The 19,094-nt window shown below is 47.8% G+C and overlaps 1 protein-coding gene across 1 annotated transcript in view; it reads left to right on the top strand.

Annotated features, from left to right (window-relative positions):
• Positions 1-7,528: 7,528 nt before the first annotated feature.
• EXT2 (exostosin glycosyltransferase 2) overlaps positions 7,529-19,094 on the top strand; it is a 143,590-nt gene continuing 132,024 nt past the window's right edge. The window contains exons 1-3 of the mRNA XM_038563513.1: positions 7,529-7,661; positions 16,725-17,290; positions 18,417-18,506. Coding sequence (XP_038419441.1) covers positions 16,755-17,290; positions 18,417-18,506 — 626 coding nt within the window. The 5' untranslated portion in view covers positions 7,529-7,661; positions 16,725-16,754. The remainder of the gene's footprint in view (positions 7,662-16,724; positions 17,291-18,416; positions 18,507-19,094) is intronic.

The raw sequence follows: 19,094 nt of genomic DNA, 5'->3' as shown, positions 1-19,094 counted from the left end.
TCGACGAGTACTTTAGTTTAAGCCTAGGCTGTTTGTCAGTTTGTTCACTTCTTCCAGAAATGGCTCTGAAGAATCATGGCAACCCCAGTTGGGGCGGAGACCAAGCCAAACAGAACCTCCCCTTTTCATGCTGACATTTTTTTTTTTTTTTGGCATTTTTCCTAATGGTGCTAATGCCACACAACTATCAACAGGATGTTTAATGTTTAACACCATGTTTCCTTGAATTCCATCACTGTTTAAGTGAAAATTTAGGGCATTTGTGTTTGCATTAAGAGCCTGAGGAAGAGGGCAGCCCGGGTGGCTCAGCGGTTTAGCACCGCCTTCAGCCAGGGCCTGATCCTGGAGACTCCGGGGTCAAGTCCCATGTCGGGCTCCCTGTGTGGAGCCTGCTTCTCCCTCTGCCTGTGTCTCTACCTCTCTGTCTCTCTGTTTCTCATGAATGAATAAATAAAATCTTTAAAATAAAAAAAAAGAGTCTGAGGAATAATTCATAAGGGACCGAGTAGTAGCTGCCTACGTGTCAGTGAATTGGGGGAGGCAATCCTCCCTACCCCCCAGCCATGGACCAGTTCAGCCAGTATGTGTGTGTGAGCAGACCGGTCTGAAGATTCCCCAGCTTCCAGCTGCTCCAAAGTTTAACTTTCACATCGCGAGTCCTGGGACTCAGGCATCGTGACAGTGATGTCAGCTCTTTTGGTGCCCCCTGCCAAGGCCCATGAGTACTCCGGGGGGGGGGGGGGGCTGGGAATTCTTGAAGGAGCTAACCAAGTAGCCCATCCGTGGAAGCCACCTGTCCCAATCAGGAACAGCATCAGAGGCACCATAGACTGGGACTGGGACCCCACTCCCAGAGCGGCTCCTGGCCTTGCTTCCAATAAAGGACTTTGGAAGTGTTTCAAAGAAATCTATGTAGGCTAAGTCCCTAGGAGAGTTACACATACCATCTAGGTCTAGTACTGGTCTCAGACATCTCTTGAGCTTCTGCTAAAATATTGCTATTAAAAAAAAATAAAAAAATAAAAAATAAAATAAAATATTGCTATTAATTTTTAAAAATTGAGGTAAAGTGTACGTAGAGCAAACTGCACAGGTCTTAGCTGTAAGAGTCAATGACTTTGATGACTATCTCCATCTGTGTAACCCATAACCCATCAAGGAATAGAACAATTCCATGTTCTGAGTCTTCCCATAAGCAACTGCTGTTCTTGTTCCACTCTCTGTGCATGCAGTTTCTCAAAGGAACCATACAGTTGGTCATTCTTGTGTCTGGGCTATTTTGTCCAACTTAATGTTTGGAGATTCATCAATATTGTTGCATGTATCAATAGTACATTCTTTCTCTCTTTATTCCCCCCACTCTGTAGTAATATCCCCTTTTTCATTCTTAAATTTTTTATTTTATTTTATTTATGATAGTCACAGAGAGAGAGAGAGAGAGAAAGAGAGAGAGGCAGAGACACAGGCAGAGGGAGAAGCAGGCTCCATGCACTGGGAGCCCGATGTGGGATTCAATCCCGGGTCTCCAGGATCACACCCTGGGCCAAAGGCAGGCGCCAAACTGCTGCGCCACCCAGGGATCCCACCCCTTTTTCATTCTTGATATTGGTAGCTTTTGCTCTGTCTGCTTTTATTTTTGTCATGAATAGCCAACCTCATAATGGATTTATCGATTTTGCTGGTTTTATTAGTTTTTATAATGAACTATTACTTTTGTTAATGCTTTCTATTGTATATTTGCTTTGTAATTTAATGAGGTTTTTTCTTTCTTTCTTTTTTTTTTTTTTGCCTGAGTATATGTGAACTATGATTTTTGCATAAAAGGAAAATGATTATTTGTCACTCCTTTCTCCTGCCTTTACGTTTTCCCCATCACTGGCCATAGCTATTATTATTCCCTGATTTCTTTCAACTTAATTTTTTTCTTTCTATGTTTCACCCCTTCACCCATTTCTGTCACCTTCCACCCCCACCTCCAGCAGCCACTAACCTATCCTCTATATCTATAAGCTTATTTTTGTAACTTTTAAAAAAGATTTTATTATTTATTTATGAGAGACACAGACTGAGAGAGAGAAGGTAGAGACACAGGCAGAGGGAGAAGCAGGCTCCTCTCAGGGACCCTGACGTGGGACTCAATCCTGGATCCCTGGATCATGACCTGAGAGGAAGGCAAGTGCCCAACCGCTGAGCCACCCAGGTGTCCCATATAAGCTTATTTTTCTAAAATTTGTTTTTGTTCTTAGATTCCAGCGTAAGAGAGATCACCCAGTATTTGTCTTTCCCTGCCTGACTTATTTAGTATATGATGTCCTCGAGGTTCATCCATGTTGTCCCCAGTGGCAAGATTTCGTTGCTTGTTATGGCTGAATAATATTCCATTGTATGGAGGCACCTGGGTGGCACAGTTGGTTAAGCTTCTGACTCTAGGTTTGGGCTCAGGTTGTGATCTCAGGGTCGTGAGATCAAGCCCTGAGTAGGACTGTGCTGGGTGTGGAACCTGGTTAAGATTCTCTTTCCCTCTGCCCCTCCCATCTGCTCTCTTTCTCTTTCTAGTATAAATAAATCTTAAAAAATTGTTATAAAAAATATTCCCTTGTATGTGTATATATCTCCTTTTCTTCACCCACTCATCTCTCTCTCTCTTTTAAGAAGATTTTATTTATTTATTCATGAGAGACACAGAGAGAGGCAGAGACACAGGCAGGAGAAGCAGGCTCCCTGCGGGGAGTTTGATGTGGGACTTAATCCCGGTATCTGGTACCCGGGATTATGATTTGAGCAGAAGGCAGATGCTTAACCACTGAGGCATGCAGGGGTCCCTGTCCTTCTTCTCTTTTAACGCCTTGGTCCATCTCTTTGTTTACTCTTCAATCTGCGTTCTGGGTAGTCTGTTCAGAGCTAAATCCCAATTTACTAATTGTGTCTCATCTACTGTTTAACTTAGGGATTGAGTTCCTGGTTTTTATGTATAGTACTTTTTCTTTTATTTATTTATTTTTTTAATTTAATAATAGTCACAGAGAGAGAGAGGCAGAGACATAGGCAGAGGGAAAAGCAGGCTCCATGCACCAGGAGCCGGATGTGGGATTCGTTCCCCGGTCTCCAGGATCGTGCCCTGGGCCAAAGGCAGGCGCCAAACTGCTGCGCCACCCAGGGATCCCTGTTTAGTACTTTTTCAACCTCCTTGGTCTTTTGAAAAAAATATCATCTTGTTTTTTTCTAATGTTTACATTACATCTTTCAAGTCTTTGAGCACCACAAACTTATTTAGTTTATATTTATTTCTCATAATCCAATTATCTATGGTTCTTGAGGGTAAAATGTGTGCTGATTGTCGTTTCTTCTGACTGGCTAATTTATCATATGCTCATTCTGGATTGTGAGCTTATGTTTGTTCAGTTTTATCTGCCAGGATCCTGGGCAGCCTGCGAGACCCTTCAGCGTGGGTTTATGTGTCTTTCTTCAGGTGCCACCGACCTGGGTTGTTGATACTTGATGTTACTCTCTAGGCTTGGAGCTTTCTGGATTATGCTGGTAGGTATAAACTCAAATCCCACATTGTTGTGAAGCCTGATGTTAAAGATTCTCAGCAGAGACTCTTCTTTCTCCACTCTCTGGACAAGACTTTTTTCTTTTTTAAGATTTTTAAAAAAGATTTTATTTATTTATTCATGAGAGACAGAGAGATAGGCAGGGAGAAGCAGGCTCCCTACTGGGAATCTGATGCGGGACTAGATCCTAGGACCCCAGGATAATGCCCTGAGCCGAAGGCAGATGTTCAACCACTGAGCCACCCAGGCGTCCCCAGACAGTTTTTTGGTTTGTCATTAACTGACATTGAGCCTATTCTCCAGCCTTCCACCTCAGTATCTTGGCTTTCCCTGAGCCTCTTGGGGTCGACTCGCCACCTTACATGCCCTAGTTGTGGCTTTAACACTCACTGTTCTTATGGTAGCTTTGTTTCTGGCCCCTGTATATTTTCTTTACTATTTTTGTGAGCTCAGCTACCCATCAGACAGATTGTTCATTCTATGATCTGGTCTTGATAGTGTTTTCTAGTTCTCCAGGCTGCCTGCCAGTGTCATTGAAGCTGAGTCAACATAAAATGCCACACGACGATTCTTTCAGAGTCTTTTAACTTGGATATTATACTGTTCTCCATTTTTGCAAACCGCCCTCATTTAAAGCAAGTGGCAAACCGAGGATTCGACTGCACGCTAGCAATTCCTCCTGCTGTAACCTTGCTTTCACCTGACGATGCCACTTCTAAGTCATGCCTTTTCTAACTCCCACTTTTGCTTTCCCTAACCTCCTGGGTAGGTGGGGATCTGTGCAGTCTCTGTTTTTTTCTATACCTCCAATGTGAGTAACGAAGCATCTTTTTAAAAAAATTTAATTTGGGATCCCTGGGTGGCGCAGCGGTTTAGCGCCTGCCTTTGGCCCAGGGCGCGATCCTGGAGATCCGGGATCGAGTCCCACGTCAGGCTCCTGGTGCATGGAGCCTGCTTCTCCCTCTGCCTGTGTCTCTGCCTCTCTCTCTCTCTCTCTCTCTGTGACTATCATAAATAAATAAAAATTTAAAAAATTAAAAAAAAAAGTCTATTTAAAAAAAAAATAAATAAAAAAATTTAATTTATTCATGAGAGAGAGAGAGAAAGAGGCAGAGACACAGGCAGAGGGAGAAGCAGGTTCCCTGTGGGGAGCCTGATGTAGAACTTGATCCTGGGACCCTGGGGTCATGACCTGAACCAAAGGCAGATGCTCAACCATTGATCCATCCAGGTGCCCCACAAAACATCTTTCTACAGCCTCTCCTCTTTTAACCATTGACCGCTAAACTTTTCTACCTTCTCAGAGACTTTGGGTCCTGGCTTCTAGCTCTTTCTCATTCTCTGTTGTCATCCTCAGCTGCTTTAGCATCTGTATCGCCTCTACAATCATGGCTTCTGTGTTTATTAACTTCCAGTCACTGAATGGTTTCTACCCCTAGAAATGTAGCCACATAGTTCTAGTTACACTGGATTAAAAAACACTTGGTCTTTTTGATGGTTTCTCCTTCTTTACATCTTTTGCTTCATGTCTGTGCTTTTCCTCTGCCTGGAATGCCCTATTCACTTCTCTACCTGCCCAAATCCTAAATATCTGCCAGGACCAGCAAAGATTTAATATTATTCATGAGAGACACACAGAGAGAGGCAGAGACACAGGAAGAGGAAAAAGCGCTCCCCACAAGGAGCCTGATGTGGGACTCAATCCCTCAATCCTGGACCCCAGGATCACATCCTGAGCCCAAGGCAGATGCTCAACTGCCGAGCCATCCAGGCATCCCACCAGCAAAGATATTAACTATTGTGTGAAGTCTTCCCACATCCTGCAACTGGATGTGATTGCTTTCTCTTTTGAACTCTGTTGCACTTTGTTTACCTTCTCCCAGGCTATTTTTCACTCTCTGCTTTGCCTAATCTTGTACATTTGTCTTCTTTCTACTGAGCTCTTCCCAGTGTCTGGGCACCCTTTATTCATAGTCATCGAGTACTTAACTGTGTGCCAGGCACTATGCGTGTCTAGGGTTATAAAAAGTAAACAAGAAAGGCAGGTTCCTCAGAGGTGGTGCCTATTGCAGGCCTTTAACACAGAAAGTCCTCATTTAATGAATGGTTAGTGAAAAAAAAGTGTATATATATATATATATACACATATAAATATATTTAATACAAAGAAAGACAAGAAAATAAAATACTTTCCATCTATACAGTTATCAAATGGAGTGCATGTGTACTGAATTTCCTATCATCTTGGGGGCATGTGGATTTGGAGCGCAGAGCAATGCTCTCTTGGATGTGAAGAAGCAAAATGTGGGTTTCCCATATCCAGAATATTCTCGCACCACTATCTCTGGATCATTAACAAGCAGGCATTAACTCACAAGAATATTCCTGGAATCACTGTTGCTGCTGGAAGTCTCCAGACTCAGAATCGCACAAGACTATTTAGCCTATAAAGTAACAACGTCCACCAGATGGCGCTAAGGCACAGCTGGGCCCAGAACGAACTCGGCTTCTGTGGACAATTACCTGTAAACTGCACAGGCTCTGTGGGGTCATCTCATTAACCTCCCAATTACAGAACTCTGCATTCTGATTGAATATTTTTAGGCTCTACTTATGCTGTAGGATAGGGGTTTTATTGTGCATGTATAATAAGCCTAGATCTGTGTTTATTAACACAGATCATATAAATAACACATGATCATATAAATAATACAGAAAGAGACAAAACAAGTCTCTTTCCCCATTTCTAGCTCCACCATTACTCCTTCCAAAACAGTTTCTGCTTCTTGGTTTCCCTCCAGAAAAAAAAAAAAAATTACATAAGCTTGAATATAGACATCTGCATGCATATTTTCTCTCTCCTGTTTTTTTTCGTATACATATTTTACAGAAAGGGGACCATATTTGCTCACTGTTTTATTTTTTATTTTTATTTATTTATTTATCATAGGCAGAGAGAGAGAGAGAGAGAGAGAGACAGGCAGAGAGAGAAGCAGGCTCCATGTCAGGAGCCCGACGTGGGACTCGATCCCTGGACTCCAGGATCACGCCCTGGGTCAAAGGCAGGTGCTAAACCGCCGAGCCACCCAGGGTCCCCCTGCTCACTGTTTTAGAGCATGCTTCCATATTAACACATCTTCGAGGTATTTCTCTACCGACATATATGCATTATTACGTGATTCCATTATAGCCACAATTTATTTGGATTGTTATAAAACTTCCCGTCGTTGATTTTGTTTCCAGTTTTCAGCTATTGTTTGGAACGCTGCTGTGATGGGTATTTTTGGTAGGCGTTGTTGAGACTAGCCATAGGGTAAGCTCCATGCAGAGGGACGGGTCGGGAAGGTGGCGGGGATTTCACCTGCGAGGGATACAGCCGAACTGCTCTGGAGGAACGCTGCAGGCCCCGCAGCACTCGTTGTGATAAAGCGTTTACATCTGTGTCGGTTTTGTAAGCGCGGCGTGGTGCCCCGCCGTTCGGGCCTGCAGTTTCTTTTTTTTTTTTTTTTTTTTTAATTTTTATTTATTTATGATAGTCACAGAGAGAGAGAGAGGCAGAGACACAGGCAGAGGGAGAAGCAGGCTCCATGCACCGGGAGTCCGACGTGGGACTCGATCCCGGGTCTCCGGGATCGCGCCCTGGGCCAAAGGCAGGCGCCAAACCGCTGCGCCACCCAGGGATCCCTTTTTTTTTTTTTATTTTTGCAGTTTCTTTAATTATAACGAGGCTGCCGTTGTGCACTGAACTTCCTATCATCTTGCGGGCATGTGGATTTGTGGATTTCGAGTGCAGAGCAATGCTCCCTCGGAGCTTTTTTTTTCTTTTTGCGCAAGAGTTTCGGGGCGGAGCTCCAGCGGGGAGAAGCCGCAAGCGGAGCCCTGACTCCTCCTGTCCAGCAGGGGGCGCGGGCCCGGCCGCTCCCGCAGGCGCAGGGCGCCCCGTGTCACGTCGCCCCGCCCGGTCGCTGGCGCCGCTCTCCCCGAGCGCTCGCGCGGACCCGGCGCCGGCGGTGGCGGCCGGCGGCTCGGCGCGACCCCTCCCGGGCGGCCGTGGCCCGCGCTCCGCGACATGCCCCGGTGACCGAGCGGGAGGCGAGCGTGGCCGAGGTAAGCGGCCGCGCGGAGGCCCGGAGGGCGGCGACGGGTCACCCCACCCAGCCGGGGCGGCTCGCGACGTCTCCCGCCGCGGGGCCCTGCAGCTGCGCCCGGCCCGGCCCCCGGCCCCGCTAACCCGGCCCGCTCCCCGGCCCGCCGCGCGCCGCCGCTGCCCACCTGTGCCGGGCCCCGCGCGGCCCCGCGCAGCCCCGCCCGCCCTCCCTCCCCCTCCCCGCGCAGCCCCGCCCCCTCCCCGTCCCCCCTCCCCGCGCAGCCCCCTCCTCCCCCCTCCCCGCGCAGTCCGCATCTCCCCCTCCCCGCGCATCCCCGCCTCTTCCCCCTCCCCTCCCCCCTCCCCTCCCCGCGCAGCCCCCCCCCCTCCCGCGCATCCCCGCCAGCCCCTCCCCCTCCCCCTCCCGCCTCCCCGCGCAGCCCCCGCCCCTCCCCGTCCCCCCTCCCCGCGCAGCCCCTCCTCCCCCCCTCCCCGCGCAGTCCGCATCCTCCCCCTCCCCGCGCAGCCCCGCCTCTCCCCCTCCCCCCCTCCCCTCCCCCCCTCCCCTCCCCGCGCAGCCCCGCCCCTCCCCCGCGCAGCCCCGCCCCTCCCGGCCCCCTCCCCTCCCCTCGCTCTCCCCTCCCCCTCCCCCTCCCCGCGCAGCCCCGCCCCGCCACTCCCCTCCCCCTCCCCGCGCAGCCCCGCCCCCTCCCCGTCCCCCTCCCCGCGCAGCTCCTCCTCCCCCCCTCCCCGCGCAGTCCGCATCCTTCCCCTCCCCGCGCAGCCCCGCCTCTCCTCCCTCCCCTCCCCCCTCCCCTCCCCGCGCAGCCCGCCCCCTCCCCGCGCAGCCCCGCCCCTCCCCGCGCAGCCCCGCCCTCCCGGCCCCCTCCCCTCCCCTCCCTCTCCCCTCCTCCTCCCCGCGCAGCCCCGCCCCGCCACTCCCCTCCCCCGCCCCGCGCAGCCCCGCCCCCTCCCCGTCCCCCTCCCCGCGCAGCCCCTCCTCCCCCCTCCCCGCGCAGTCCGCATCCCCGCGCAGCCCCGCGCAGCCCCGCGCAGCCCCGCCCCTTCCCCATCCCCCCTCCCCGCGCAGCCCCGCCCCTCCCCTCCCCCCCTCGCTTCCTCTCCCGCAGCTGCCCCCCTCCCCGCGAGCTGCGGCGGCTTCGGGCGCTCCCGGTGGCCTGGGGCAGCCCCTGCAGCGCGGGACGCCGGGCGGTGCCCCCCGCGCGGACCGAGGACTGCGTGGGGAGGCGGCCCGGGGTGCCCGGGCCCGGGGCATCGGCTGGAGCCTCGGGAGAACCAGCTCTGCCTACAGTTTCGAGGCCCAGATGATTCGGTGCTTGGTGCGACTGAACTGGGAGCCGCTCATCCAGAAGGGTCCTTGGCTTACTGGTCTGAAGAGGCCTTGAAATAGGCCCGTTTTAATTCTTACAAGTCCGTCGAGTGCTCTAAGGCCTTGACCTGGTCTTGGTTTGTAAATTTCAGAGCTCAGGGCAGCCCGGGCGGGCGGCTCAGCGGTTTAGCGCCTGCCCCACGTCGGGCTCCCTGCACAGAACCTGCTTCTCCCTTTGCCTGTGTCTCTGCACACCCCCGCCTCTCTCTCTCTCTCTGTCTCTCATGAATAAATAATTAAAAAAAAAAAAAACAAATTTCAGAGCTCAAAGGCTATTCGCAGTAATAGATGACTCAGTTTCCAGCATTCCTCACTTCCGCTGATTTCAGCCTCTTGGTTGCATGTGATGGCATGAATAGATAGATTTGGGTCCGTCAAGTTATACTGGCTTTGCTAATTGAGGAGTGAAAAAAGGTAGATCTAGGCTTTTATGGGTAATGAGGGGAGACATGGACGTTAACAGCTCTGGCTCCAGAGTCAGGCTGCCATCCTCCAAATCCTAGCCTTCGCATTTTCTTTTTCTTTTTTAATAAGATTTTATTTATTTATTCATGAGAGACACACAGAGAGAGAGAGAGAGAGAGAGAGAGAGGCAGAGACACAGGCAGAGGGAGAAGCAGGCTCCATGCAGGGAGCCCCAGAGTGGGACTCGATCCCGGGTCTCCAGGATCATGCCCTGGGCCAACGGCAGGTGCTAAACCGCTGAGCCACCCGGGCTGCCCCCTCATTTTCTACTTTTGTGACATCGTTCAAGTTACTTAGCCTTCCCCTTGCACTTTCCCTGTCTATAAAATGAGGTTAAGAACAGCTTGTCGCATGGGACCGTTAGATTAAATAAGTTAACACAAAGTGCTTAAAACAGATACATGTAGTAAGTCCTCAATAAAGTTTAGTTATTAGTTATTGTATACATTGTATTAATTATAGTATAATTCCCACAATCAAAGAAACACTTTTCTTTTTCCCATTGGAGACATTTTTTTAGGGATGGTTAGCCATATTATAACTTTAATTATAAAGAACACTATCAGATAAGGCAATGAATCACAGATATTCCTGTTTTTGCTAATATTTGGTTTGTTTTCAGGCACACTGGGCTTAAGTTCCAGTATAACAGTGGCCCTGGGAGTTCAACTGTGAGGGCTTTTCTAAAAAGTTTCAAACAATTATTGTGACTCAAAGGATTGGACTAGTTGGATTGGATGTAGCGTAAAGCACCAAGGAAAGATTTTTCAGGCACATTTTAGGAATAAATAATTCCAGGAACAGAAAATGCATCTCATCCTGACAGTAGAGTGGACTTAAAGGTTTTTCCAGTGACTCAGTGCTTGACAGCTGGCCAGATGATTCCAGTGTTTTGCAGGGACAGGTTTGGTATGTTTTAAGGAGGATAACGTTTGTAGGGCTTTGTTGTGAAATTCTTGTTTCATCCAGGTTATGGTATTATGTGGAACATTAATTAGTAGAAGACTCCTTTCATTCTGTCCTCTTCTGAGATGCTCAGAGTCAGGGGCTTCGAATGTAGTGGTAGTAGTGAGTGTCCTCTTTGGATGGGAAGATCATGGCTTGTTTTCTTGGATGATGGTTTTGGGGGCATACATCCTTCTCTGCTTCAGTGTGTGGAAATTGATTATAAGAAAATGAGAACCAGTAGAAGAGACAGACTTGCAAATACTTAATATAACATGGCTAATGCTGTGATATATGTGAAAGGCAGATGGATGCTCACCAAGAAGGTTCTCTATCTCTAAAGCACCACTTAGTAAGGAACTCCCCTGCCCCATCTCTCATCCTTTTCTTTTTTTTTTTTTTTAATTTTTATTTATTTATGATAGTCACAGAGAGAAAGAGGCAGAGACACAGGCAGAGGGAGAAGCAGGCTCCATGCACCGGGAGCCCGACGTGGGATCCGATCCTGGATCTCCAGGATCGCGCCCTGGGCCAAAGGCAGGCGCCAAACCTCTGTGCCACCCAGGGATCCCTCTCATCCTTTTCTTTCCTTTTTCATTTAAGGCTTTTCCCCTCTTTTTTTTTTTTTTTTTTTTTTAAGACTGACTTACTTGAGAGGGAGAGAGAATGCAAGCACATGAGCAGGGAGGAAGGGCAGAGGGAGAGAGAATCCCAAGCCGACTCCCTGCTGAATGCAGAGCCCAGTGTGGGGCTTGATCTCATAGCTCTGAGATCATGACCTGAGCTGAAATCAAGATTTGGACATTAAATGACTGAGGCACCTAGGTGCCTCATTTTAAAATAGTTTAATTATACCTCAAGGGCTCACCATATTTCTCAGCTGTTTTTTTTTTTTTAAGATTTTTAAAAAGATCTTATTTATTTATTCATGAGAGACAGAGAGAGAGAGAGAAAGAGAGAGGCAGAGATACAGGCAGAGGGAGAAGCAGGCTCCATGCAGGACGCCTGATGAGGGACTTGATCCCGGGTCTCCAGGATCACACCCTGCGGCACTAAACCACTGCACCACCGGGGCTGCCTTCTCTCAGCTGTTTGGCAGAGACTTGTGGGAGTTTGCTTAGGCTGTGTAGGCATATCTCAGATATGGGAGTTTACATCTGGGAATAGCCCCCGACCACTAGGGGATGGGTTTCAATAGATGAATGCCATAGCTTCCTATCCTTCAACGAGACAGTTCTGAGATGTGTTCTCCATGGCTCTGCAGAGCCCCATACTGAGCCCCATTCCCAGCTCAGTATGGTAACTCTCATGGCTATCCATTCTCCCCTGACTCCTCTCCTGTGTCCCTCACTCTGGCGTTCTGGACTTATCTTCTGCAAGCTTCCTGCTTTCAAGTTGTTTTTTCTTAGTTTGGCAGAACATGAACTAAGACAGTTGGTGCTAGAAGTGGCTCTAGAAAGCCGACCCTGAGAATAGTATTGTAAAGCTGGAATCCCTCACCCTCATGGCAACAAGGACCCCTGTGCTGCTGTTGACAACCCCTGGTACTCTCTAGCATCACAGTGGTACAACTCTTGCCCATGGTGGGTGGGATGGGATTCAGGTAGAAGGAAAGCATTGGCTAGTACAGTAGCTCTATCTAGTACGTGAGCAGTATATGGGCAATGACAATAACGATAAGGCTCATGGACTTGGCTGTCTCTTGGCATCTTCCTTCGAGCCTTGAGGTAAGGTCAGACTCGGATCAGCCAGTTACCAGCCCAGTGCACACCATGAGCGACAGAAAGCTCTGTGGTCATATCTCCTGCAGCCAGATGGCAGACTGTTGAAAATCAGGTCCAGAATTATGGTCATTATGGTAGAGCTGCAGAGGAGGCCCCATGCACAGCCTTGGCAGGTTGCCTCTGCTAAAGTCAGCGGGGAGACCTGAGATGGAGATATTTGGTGGAAGCATTGAGAACTCTGAACTCCCAGATTTCCTTGGATCCTCTCGGCCAGCAGAAGTATCCACCTCTCTTTGTCCGGACATTCTGCAAAGACCTCACTGAAGGCTCTTGCCTTGCAGGATGGCCCTTATCTTCCTCAAGATCTGCCTCCTCCCCTCAGGATCCCAGTGTTGTGCGGAAGTATAGTTGCTGCTGCTGGGCAGGTAGCTTTTGTACTAAAAGAGTTGCAGGATATGGCTCATGGGAAGCAGCAGGAGCTGGGGGCACACGTGTGGGAGTGAATCTTGAGGGTGTCAGCTGAAGAGTGGAGTGGTGGGGGACCGTAGAGTTGCTTGGGAGAGGCTGTGTTGCTTGGGGAGCATCCTCTCGGGATTCGGGATTTAATGATCTTGCAAGAGCAACTGGAGCCAGTCCTAATAGGCTGCTGGACAGATGCCTTCAAACTTGGACATGACAACAATCTGTACCGCTGGTTCTCAGGTAGGGGTGATTTTGCCTCCCCGGGGATGTTTGGCAGTGTCTGGATGTATTTTTGGTTGTCAAAACTGGGGGTTGTTTCTGCCTCCCCACAGAAAAGGATGATCTGGCTCGAGATGTCAGTAGTGCCGTAGGGCCTGGCCTGTGGTAAATGAGGTGGAGATGCCAGAACTGTCTTGTTAGAGTGTTGAGGAAAGGATCAGAGGTATAGGGAGGTGGAGATTTGAAATGGATTTCTTGGGCAGCTCGGGTGGCTCCAGTTTAGCACCGCCTAAATAAATAAATAAAATCTTAAAAAATAAAAATAAAAAAATAAAATATGTTGTTTATAAAAAAAATCCATTTCATTTATTTTTAAAGATTTTATTTATTTATTCATGAGAGACATAGAGAGAGAGAGAGAGAGGCAGAGACACAGGCAGAGGGAGAAGCAGGCTCCATGCAGGGAGCCGGACATGGGACTTGATCCTGGGTCTCCAGGGTCACGCCCCGGGCAGAAGGCAGCGTTAAACTGCTGAGCCACGGGAGCTGCCCTGTGACCTGATTTTAGATCTCCTGGTACACACCCCCAGCACTGGGGCCAAGGACTCTGTTTCAACAAGCTGCCCCCGAGATTCTGACCCTTTGGGTGTTAGAGAAGCACTGATTCAAGGTATAAATATACCTTGAGAGCCTGTGGGGAAGTGGAATGTGCAGCTCCTTGCATGCATTTGTCCTGAGACTTCCTATCTCCTAGCTCCCAAGACCTAGAGAGTGGCAAAGTTGTGGAGGGGCCTGGAGGGAGTAGGGAGCAGGGGCAAGCTGGTTGTTAGAATGACAGAGAAAGTGAAATCACTCTCAGGCCTGTACTTCTGTCCTGGCATCAATGAGCGTATATGAATGGTTGATGTATATTCCCCAAAGATGATAGTTTTTAAGCTTCAAATGTATGTGCTTTCATGCATTAGTCTGTGACAAATTTCTTATGTTCCACCTCATAGTCTCAAGAGATAGGAGTTGAAATCTTTGGTTATTGTTTATTTACATTTTGCCCAAGAACTGGTATGAAGGCAACAATCAAGCCTTGGTGATACCCTGCCAGCTAGGCAGGATGCAGTTTTGCCACGTGGGCAGTGACTGGGGAGAGCTTCGTTTAGCCGAAGTAAAAATGGTTGCTAACCTTTAAGATGGTTTATGAACATTTCAGTTATTTCCTTTTTTATGAATAGCTTTTCTGAAAAACCAGTGAGTAGAATGAGACCATTTTGTAGGCTGGGACTCTGACATATGGCATGTGGAAGCAGCTTATCGCAGTGACATGGTGAGTCTGTGACATGTGACACAGTCCCATGGCTCTTCCCTCCCCACACGGTGTCTAGACATCAGATGGGGCAGATTTGTGTTTGGTAAGGATCTTAAGTTGTGATCTACAAGGAAAGTGTATTTTCAGTGGAGGACTAAGAATTTTCTTTATATCAGCCAGGGATGCTTTTTGGCTGTTTCATTCATGTATTGCCGTATAACAAACCAACCCACAATTTAGTGGCTTAAACAACAATAACCACTATGTATTTGCTAGGGGTGTGCAGCGGAACTTGCTGGGCATGGTTCCTGTCTGTTGTATACAGTTTCCATTGGGGTCTCCCCGAGGTTACCTTCAGCTGGGAGCTTGGTGTCCTCATGACATGACAGCTGGGTTCCCAGAGGACAAAAGGAGCAGATGCAGGGTCTCTCAAGGTCTAAGCTCAAAAGCCTGAGAATGTCACTCCTGTCATATTCTCTTGGTCAGAGCAAGTCACAAGGCGAGCCCAGATTCAGGGGGAAGAGAAATAGATTCTACCTTTTTTTTTTTTTTTAAGATTTTCTATTAATTTATTCATGAGAGACACACACAGAGAGAGGAGACAGAGGCAGAGGCAGAGGAAGAAGCAGGCTCCACGCAGAGAGCCTGATGTGGGACTTGATCCCGAGTTTCCAGGATCATGCCCTGGGCTGAAGGCAGCGCTAAACCGCTGAGCCACCAGAGCTGCCCAGATTCTACCTTTTGTTTTTTTTTTTTTTTTTTTAATTTTTATTATTTATTTATTTATGATAGAGAGAGAGAGAGAGAGAGAGAGAGAGAGAGAGAGGCAGAGACACAGGCAGAGGGAGAAGCAGGCTCCATGCACCAGGAGCCCGACGTGGGACTCGATCCCGGGTCTCCAGGATCGCGCCCTGGGCCAAAGGCAGGCGCTAAACCTCTGCACCGCCCAGGGATCCCGAGATTCTACCTTTTGATTAGAAAAGTGGCATGCACTTCAAAGATGTGAAGAATTGGGCAGCCCGGGTGGCTCAGCGGTTTGGGACCTGCCTTTGGCCCAGGACGTGATCCTGGAGACCTGGGATCGAGTCCCATGTCGGGCTCCCAGTGCATGGAGCCTGCTTCTCCCTCTGCCTGTGTCTCTGCCTCTCTCTCTCTCTCTCTCTCTGTCTCTCATGAATGAATAAATAAATAAAATCTTTAAAAAAAAAAAAAAAGATGTGAAGAATTGTTGACATCAGTCTTTGGAAATTGACCCAGCACGTTGCTCCTTCTCTCCCTCCTTCCCTATCTCCCTAGGCTTTTCTTTTCTTTTTTAAGGATTTTATTTATTCATGAGAGACATAGAGGCAGAGACACAGGCAGAGGGAGAAGCAGGCTCCCTGCAGGGAGCCCAACGTGGGACTCGATCCCGGGACCCCAGGATCATGCCCTAGGCTGAAGGCAGGAGCCAAACCGCTGAGTCACCCAGGGATCTCCTCCCTAGGCTTCTCTTCATTGCTTCGTTCCATCTGAATATGTCAACTGTCACCTTCATTATAAAACATCACTGTATATGTTTTTTTAAAGATTAAAGAGTTATCTTTTCTAACAGCCCTTGGCACTTTATGGACACTTTGCTAGTGCAGTTTTTACATTTTGCATCTTGTTAGAGTTTTGTCCCACCTCCCTTAGTAAAATAAAAGCTCCCTTAAGGTGGGGTCCTGCTTCCTTCCTCGCTTCTTGCACTGTGCATGGTAGGTACTCGCTCATCACAGGGTTGACCGAATAAGTGAATGAAAACAGATTTTAGAATAACCAAGAGTCAGTTTGTCCAGACGAAGCATCAGTTTATGTTAGGCAAGTGTTTTTTTTTAAAGATTAAAAAAATTATTTAGGGAGTTGGGGGAGGGGCAGAGCAGACTCCTTGCTGAACATGGACTCCTTGACACTCAATCTCATGACCCTGAGATCATGACCTGAGATGAAGCCAAAAATTGGATGTTCAACTGACTGAGCCACCCAGGTGCCCTGTATGTTAGCCACGTGTTTATTTTTAAAATTTTTTAATTAAAAAATATTTTATTTATTTATTCATGAGAGACAGAGAGGGAGAGGCAGGCTCCATGCAGGAAGCCCGATGTGGGACTCGATCCCGGAACTCCAGGATCACGCCCTGAGCCAAAGGCAGATGCTCAACCACTGAGCCACCCAGGCGTCCCTAGCCACGTGTTTAAAAACAAAACAAACCAAAACAGCTATTTTTATTCTATTTTTGATTTTTCTTCCTTGGTTAGTGCCCCTCTTCCTAGGCCCCATACACTTACAACTTACGCTTTTATTGAATATATATTTATAGGATACAGTTATACTTTATCAGTATTTGTATGTGATATGTGTAGTATTAAATACTAAATATAGCATGTAGCTATATTTAATATACAAATATATACTTGTATATGTTTAGAAGAAGGGTCAAATCCCATTTCATGATATCCTCAAACCACATCAGGGAAAGAAATAGGCTGAAAGTCAAAGTCCTTTCAGGGATCATTTGCTGCCCTAACTACTTCATTTTTCTTGTGTCTCTTCCTGGAACTAGGAGTGGGAGGAAGAGGCTGTGTGTGTCATTATGTGTGCGTCAGTCAAGTACAACATCCGGGGTCCTGCCCTTATCCCGAGAATGAAGACCAAGCACCGAATCTACTACATCACCCTCTTCTCCATTGTCCTGCTGGGCCTCATTGCCACTGGCATGTTTCAGTTCTGGCCCCATTCCATTGAGTCCTCCAGTGACTGGAATGTAGAGAAGCGCAGTGTCCGTGACGTGCCAGTGGTCAGGCTGCCAGCCGATAGTCCCATCCCCGAGCGGGGCGATCTTAGTTGCAGAATGCACACGTGTTTTGATGTCTACCGCTGTGGCTTCAACCCAAAGAACAAAATCAAGGTGTATATCTACTCTCTGAAAAAGTACGTGGATGACTTCGGTGTCCCAGTCAGCAACACCATCTCCCGAGAATATAACGAACTGCTCATGGCCATCTCAGACAGCGACTACTATACTGATGACATCAACCGGGCCTGCCTGTTTGTCCCATCCATCGACGTACTTAACCAGAACACGCTTCGCATTAAGGAGACAGCACAAGCGTTGGCCCAGCTCTCTAGGTATGTAGAACGTTTACAGACGGGGGCCAGGTCCTTTGGGGAACTACAGGGAAGGACATGGAGAGGGAATGGTTCTCCCTTGAGCTGGCCTCCAGCTGTTCTTTCCTCGTGGGACGGCATGTGTAGGAGTGACCAACTTGTAGCACAAATTCAGTGCTGGAAGCACCTCGCCTCTGTACCAATGAAAAGCAGTTGGTGCTATTGCTGTGGGCTCCCAACATCTTAGAATTTAAAATCAAAGGATGGTTCATATCACTGCCTTCCTTTTATATTGAAATTCCCCCTCCCTTCATTACTTATGTGTATACATGTTCACTGTAGAAAAGTCTGGGAATAAAAGTAAGCAAAAAGAAGAACGTGAGATTGGTTGCATGGTGCTACCTCTAGGATGTTACTTTCCAGTGGCTTTTGTATAAAAAATATAAACATGTGCATGTATATATACATTTTTGTATGAAGTACCTGCATATGGACGTGTACATACACATTTTGTCAAAAATGGGATTACACATTCTATACTCTTGTGCTGCCCTTTTTCCTTAATATGTTATGAATATATTTCCAAATAATTTCATATCTTTTTACTATATAATTTTAAGGGTTGTATAGCATTCCATTTTACACATGTTCCATGATGTATTTAACCAGCCTTCTACGTTTCTTTTTTGTTCCTTTAATCAAATGATGTCATTATCATAGGCACTTCTGTAGTGGCCAAGCTCAAAATACACATCCATTTTTTCTTTTTTAAAAAAGATTTTATTTATTTATTCATGAGAGACCCACAGAGAGAAGCAGAGACATAGGGAGAGGGAGGAGAAGCAGGCTCCATGCAGGGAGCCCGATGTGGGACTCAATCCTGGGACTCTGGGATCACACCCTGAGCCAAAGGCAGATGCTCAACTGCTGAGCCACCCAGGCGTCCCTCCATCTGTTTTCTTTAGAAGAGCCAGGCTAGCGTCTGACATAACTCTTGCGGTTTCTAGGAATTTACTTTACACCCCTGAGAAGTAGCCCTCTTTGGGTTTGGGGATACTTGCTACTTGTCATCCAGTAACTGACTCTTGTTTTTATGTCTTCCCATAGTTGACACATGAATTCGCCTACATGTTTAATTTCTTAATAGGTGGGATCGAGGTACAAACCACCTGCTGTTCAACATGTTGCCTGGAGGTCCCCCAGATTATAACACAGCTCTGGATGTCCCCAGAGACAGGTAAGTGTATTTGGGGTTGTCCCTGTGATGGCTTTCTGAGGATTAAGGAAAGACCTTTTCTGTCATGTGAAGTCATATTTCTAAGCCTAGTGGGACACACTATGTAATCAGAATTGTTTGTTAAAGAAATTGTCCTAGGCATTGCCCTCCTTGAAACATAGATGTAGTGAGATGGGACTGCTTAAATCTGTTGTGGAGAACCAACTAGAACTTACATTGTAGCATAGGGTTTCAAAAAATGGATTTTTTCCCTCAGTCTGGGTTTTGCTCTTCTTAATGCAGCACCTCCACCTCCAAGGCCTGGTTCATGGCTGGCTTGTGTTGGCTCTGTCTGAACTGGGGAGCATTGGCTCAAAGTAGAGCCTCAGTTTACTATGGGAAGGGAGGTATGCAAATGACCCCCCAGCCTGTAGTGTCAGAGCAACGAGGGCACTCCAGTTCATGTTCTCTCCATTGCTTCAGTCAGTGGGGTCCTTCCCTCCTGCCCCCACACACTTCTCTCCTTCTTCTCTTCCTATTGAAACCTTCCAAACAGCATGTGTGGTGTGGAGTGGCTGGGATCACAGGATTATGATTCTAGGTCTGCTT

Source organism: Canis lupus, chromosome 18 (assembly GCF_011100685.1).
Source record: "Canis lupus familiaris isolate Mischka breed German Shepherd chromosome 18, alternate assembly UU_Cfam_GSD_1.0, whole genome shotgun sequence".
Lineage (NCBI taxonomy): Eukaryota > Metazoa > Chordata > Mammalia > Carnivora > Canidae > Canis > Canis lupus.
The sequence above is the reverse complement of the archived record's forward strand: the minus strand, read 5'-3'. Positions and strand labels throughout refer to the sequence as shown.